General features: G+C 44.2%; 1 protein-coding gene across 1 annotated transcript; it reads right to left on the minus strand.

Annotated features, from left to right (window-relative positions):
- Positions 1-292: 292 nt before the first annotated feature.
- On the minus strand, positions 293-1,941 carry LOC113033277 (uncharacterized). The gene is made up of 2 exons (XM_026186926.1): positions 1,117-1,941; positions 293-1,004 (listed from the first exon to the last, which is right to left on the minus strand). The coding sequence occupies exons 1-2, from the start codon at positions 1,939-1,941 to the stop codon at positions 294-296; spliced, it is 1,536 nt and encodes a 511-aa protein (XP_026042711.1). The 3' UTR covers position 293.
- Between the last annotated feature and the right edge of the window lie 3,270 nt (positions 1,942-5,211).

A 5,211-nucleotide genomic window follows, 5' to 3' on the forward strand; every position in this document is an offset into this window, starting at 1 on the left:
AAAGTACCATACCGCTATAATAACACTGGCTTATTTGTTGGCCTACGGTTTTTAAAAGTGGAACCAGCTTCCAGTTTAGATCTGGCACAAAGGCATCCTCTCTACTTTTAACATTACACTTAAAAGTTTGGTTTTCGATAAAGCATATAGTTAGGGCTGACCCTGAATGCTCCTTTAGTTATGCTGCAACAGGCCCAGGCTGCTGGCAGCTTCCCACGATGCAGTTCTTCACTCACCTTTTTTCACTCACTGTGTATTAATACACCACTCTGCATTTATTCATCTTCTTCCTCCTAGCGTTTTTCCCGCTCGGTTGCAGGGTCCGCTTTTCTGCAAAGTCGTCTCCACTTGGGTCGGTCAAGGGCGTCGGTCAGATCGGCTTCGATCTTCTTCACGTCGTCCTTGATTCGGTCCATCCATCTCCGCTTTGGTCTGCCTCTAGGTCGACGTCCTTGGGGGCTGAGCCGCAGTGCTGTTCTCACCACTGAGTTCTCATCGCTCCGTACCACATGTCCATACCACCGCAGCCTCGCTTCTTGCATCTTATCTGTGATTGGCGCGATTCCCATCCTCTTTCTAACGTCGGTGTTCATGACGTGGTCCCATCGTGTCAGGCCTAGGCACCATCGCAGCATCCGCATTTCCATCGTGTGAAGGGCTTGTTCGTGCTTTGCGGTGGCTGGCCAGCACTCGGATCCATGGAGGGCGACGGGGCGCACTACACTCTTGTAGATCTTTGACTTGAGGCGATTGGGCATTCTTCGGTCACACAGGACGCCGGTGACTTGGCGCCATTTCATCCACGCTGCGTTGATCCTGGCTCGTACATCTAGTAGGATATCGCCGTCATTGCTGATCATCGATCCGAGGTATTTGAAATGAGGTACTTTCGCCAGATCTTCTCCATCGATGCTGATCGTGCCGTCGGTCTGGGGGCCAGCCTCTAAGTATTTGGTCTTGTTGGTGTTGAGCCTCAGGCCGAAGTCAGCTAGGCGAGTCTTCCACTGCTGCGTTTGGTATTGCAGTTCTATTCGCGATTCATCGGCCAGGAAGACATCGTCGGCGTAGAGAAGTTTCATACAGTTGGTCATAGTGCGATGCCTTTGCCGCTGCTACCGCCTTCTTTGCGGCCGATCGTAGGGCCCTGTATTGCTGGTAGTCGCCATCGCTGTGGGATTGAAGCCACACTTTGAGTGCCGACTTCTTTTCCTTGATGGTTTGCTGCACGCTATCATTCCACCACCATACTTGCTTGTCGATGAAGTGCTTCCCTGGCTTCGTCGCCCCAAGGGTGTTGCCTGCTGCGTCACGTATTTGACTGGCGATGTTCTCCCAAGCCTTGTCCACTGGCTCATTGGAGTCCACGTCGAGGTGTTCAAGGGCGTCCATAAGCTGCTGTTTGCACTCAGGGAGGCGCCACCACTTGATCTTCTCCACCGTCGTGGTTGGTGTTCTTCGTCGTCGTTGGCCAAGGTGGAGTCGGAGATCCATCACAAGTAGCCGATGTTGAGGGCCAATATTGGTTGATGGTATGACTTTTACGTTCGTGACTAGGCTGAGATGGGGTCTTCGGACTAGCCAGTAGTCGATTTGGGTGTCTCTGCCGCCGCTGGAGTACGTGATGAGGTGTGCCGGCTTCTTTTTGAAGAAGGTGTTGGTCACGGCAAGATCGTGGGCCTCTGCGTAGTCCAGTACCCGGCAACCGTCGTCGTTTCTGGTCCCAAATCGTTGGCCGCCATGGAATCGGTGATATCCGTCTCTCCCCTTGCCTACATGTCCATTTAGGTCGCCGCCTACCGCCACGTGTTCCTCAGGGCTAATCGTTTGCAGGTGGTCGTCGAGGGCACGCCAGAATTCTGTCTTCTCCTCGTCGGGGCAGTTGGTCTGTGGTGCATAGCAGGAGATAATCCGTAGGACGGTCGGGTCGACGTCGATCTGCATTTATTCATCAGTTATTCTAAATCTCTGTCTTGCTGTCACCGTCTATCTTTTGTCCCGTCTTCCTTCCCCACCCTCAACCAGCCACAGCAGATGACGCCCCTGCCTGAGCCTGGTTCTGCCGAAGGTTTCTTCTCCTTAAAAGTTCTTTTTTCTTTTCACTGTCAGTAAATTGCTTTCTCATAGGGGGTCATCTGATTTTTGGGATTATCTCTATATTATTATAGGACCTTTACATTACAATATAAAACAGCTTGAGGCAACTGCTGTTGTTATATGATGCTATATAAATGAAATTGAATTGAATTAAAATGAATAATCAGTAACAATTAAATATAAAACGATACTTCATAATAATTAAAATATAAATAAATAACAGCAGCTACAATAATAGCAGTATGCTTTTTATTGTTAAGCAGAAGCGTCTCCAGCATGTTGGCTGAGTTACACTTTTGCATTTGGAAAATAAAAATTGTGATGATTTAACTGGATTACAAGAAGTGTTCAATTTTTAGTCATAGTTACACTGTGTGTATAGAGCTAAATGAAGTTGTTTTATTGTAGCAGAAATTTCTAAGTTCATCGGTGATGTAAAAAAATGAAAAAATGAAATTTCTGTAATTATTGTTGTTTGAAAGCAGTTTGAATCTACATGCTTGGATTCCTCAGTTGGCACAAAGATCTTCATATGACTGCGGCTATGGAAAATGAATCCCGACCACTCTGTGCACCACTTCCATGACATGCGTCTGAATAGTAGTTTCTTGAATCAGATGTTTCAGATCTACCACCTCATACCAAAAAAACTTGCAAATATTGTTATATTTAATCTTCTTTTTGTATAGTATTATATTTTGATTTAATTGTTATGTATTTCTATTTACAGTTCTTTTCAGTCGCTAACAAGCGTTTGTCCAAACAGTTGTCACATTTGCAAAACTCTAAACACAATTAGCACAGCATCGGTCTGTTGTGGCCATACCATTCACACATTTCATGTCGTGTTCACCCAATATGCAGTCAGTGAACACATTTCCACAATGCTTACATTTTCTTAACAGACAAGCTATACCTCCCAACAAAATTATGGACTGTTTTTGTAGTATGTACGAATGTTAACACACAACATCCCACAATAGCAAAAACAATATTCTAAACCTTAGATACAGTATAAAAACCTCTGCTTCTGCAATGATATCAGTACAAAACCAATATCAATATCAAAAATATATCTCAGCTGATAATAAACAAACAATTGAATAATTGACACACAGCTGATTTATGTTGGGTAAATAAATAAATGGGTTGCTTTAAAACAGTAATTTTCCAACAAGTAAAGTAGTTCTCAACTTGTCTATGTCCATTAAAATCATATTATAGCAAGTGTGGTTACATCTGAGATGCAATGTGGAGGTGGAAACTTTCAGTGAATGTGTTTCTTCACATCTCAAAATATCTTCTAAAGTCTTCAATATTGAATTGTTTACAAAAGAGGACCCAAACACTGAAAACTGTACAGGTAGAGCTCCAACAAGTAGGAAAATTTAAAATGACACAAATACACAAGGAAGCAAGCAGGAAGTAGTGAAAAGAGACTAAACACTGACAAAGGTGATATAGAACTGTATAAGGAGGTGGGACAACAATGAGGCACAAGAGGAATCAATTAGGTAAGGGCAGACACTCAGAGAGATGGGAATAACAAGGGCCCCATTCTCAATAAATGACTTAAAGATGAAAGATCAAAAAGTGATCCAGGATCTGCTGATCCTCACTGTGTGGAGTTTGAACATTATCCTTGTGCTTCTGGTTTCTTCTGGGTACTTTGACTTCCTCTCACTATCCAAAAACGTAACTTAAATGAATGTCAGTTTGACGTATTTCGATGTAGAGTAAGCTGTGTATGAATGGTTGATTAAAATGTGACTCATAGTCTGAAGCTCTTTCAGTGGAAGTACATTCGATTCACCAAAAGCCATGAAGCACTCCTTGTATTACTCGTGAACTGCTCATTGAAGGTGTCTTAATGTGGTTTTAGGACTTCATTAAATGTTTATGCATGTCACAAGAAAGAACATCCCACTGAATATCACACAGAGAGAAGATCAAGCATGTCTCACCACTGGCAGCCATCTTTAACTTTGTTGACAGCGCTGCAAACCCTCGGCCTTCTCTCAGTGAGCTTCATGATGTAGTCACCTGAAATGGTTTCACCTCACAGGTGAGCCTGTCAGGGTTCATTGGTGGAATTTCTTGCCTTCTTTATGGAGTTGGGACCATCAGTTGTGTTGTGCATAAGTCAGGTTGGTACACAGCTGACAGCTCTATTTGACAACTGTTATAATTCATATTATGGCAAGAACCAATCAGCTAAGTAAAGACAAACGACAGCCCATCATTGCTTTAAGAACTGAAGGTCAGTCAGTCTGGGAAACTGCTAAAACTTTGAATGTGTCCTGAAATGCAGTCGAAAATAGCCATTAGGCGCTACAACGAAACTGGCTCACATGAGGAAAGGAAGACCAAGAGTCTTCATCTTTCCAAGAGTCTTCTATCCTCTGCTGCTGAGGATAATTCATCTGAGTCACCAGCCTCAGAAATCACAAGTTAACAGCACCTCAGTTTAGAGCCCAGATAGATGCCACACAGGGTTCCAGTAGCAGACACATCTCTACATGTTCACAGGAAACTGTGTGAATCAGGCCTGTATGGACCAATAGCTGCTGAGAAACCACGACTAAGGAACAGCAACAAGCAGAAGAGATTTGTTTGGGCCAAGAAACACGAGGACATTAGACCAGTGGACATCTGTGCTTTGGTCTGATGAGTCCAAATTTGAGATCTTTGGCTCCACCCGCCGTGTCTTTGTGCAACGCAGGAAAGCTGAACGGATGGTCTCTACTAGAGATGGACCGATCCAATATTACGTATCGGTATCGGTCTGATACTGACCTAAATTACTGGATCGGATATCGGAGAAAAATAAAAAATGTAATCCGATCCATTAAATATCACGAAAGCACCTCACAAAACTTGCAACACGCCGTAACTCACCTCAGAACGTTAGCACTCGGAGCAGTATGCATCACGTGATAGAGCGGCTGTAGCATGCGGGACCTGTCGGTGGTCTGGATAGCATTTGGAGCTTCGCTAGCAACCCGGCATTTCATCTCCGACAAAGTTATCCCCGAGAGAAGTAAAGCAAGTGTGTAAGTCCATCTCTGAATGTTTGTAAAGCATTCCTGCGTTAAGCTTAACGAGCGACTGCCTCTC

This window comes from Astatotilapia calliptera, chromosome 12, assembly GCF_900246225.1.
Source record: "Astatotilapia calliptera chromosome 12, fAstCal1.2, whole genome shotgun sequence".
In the NCBI taxonomy this organism is placed as follows: Eukaryota; Metazoa; Chordata; class Actinopteri; order Cichliformes; family Cichlidae; genus Astatotilapia; species Astatotilapia calliptera.

What these genes read in the sequence shown, in the direction of transcription:
- LOC113033277 (XM_026186926.1), bottom strand. Translation starts at nt 1,941, where the DNA reads ATGCAGATCGACGTCGACCCGACCGTCCTACGGATTATCTCCTGCTAT. An exon ending in GATCGGCCGCAAAGAAGGCG is followed by an intron (nt 1,005 to 1,116) that starts GTAGCAGCGGCA and finishes CAAACGCAGCAG; the next exon opens with TGGAAGACTCGCCTAGCTGA.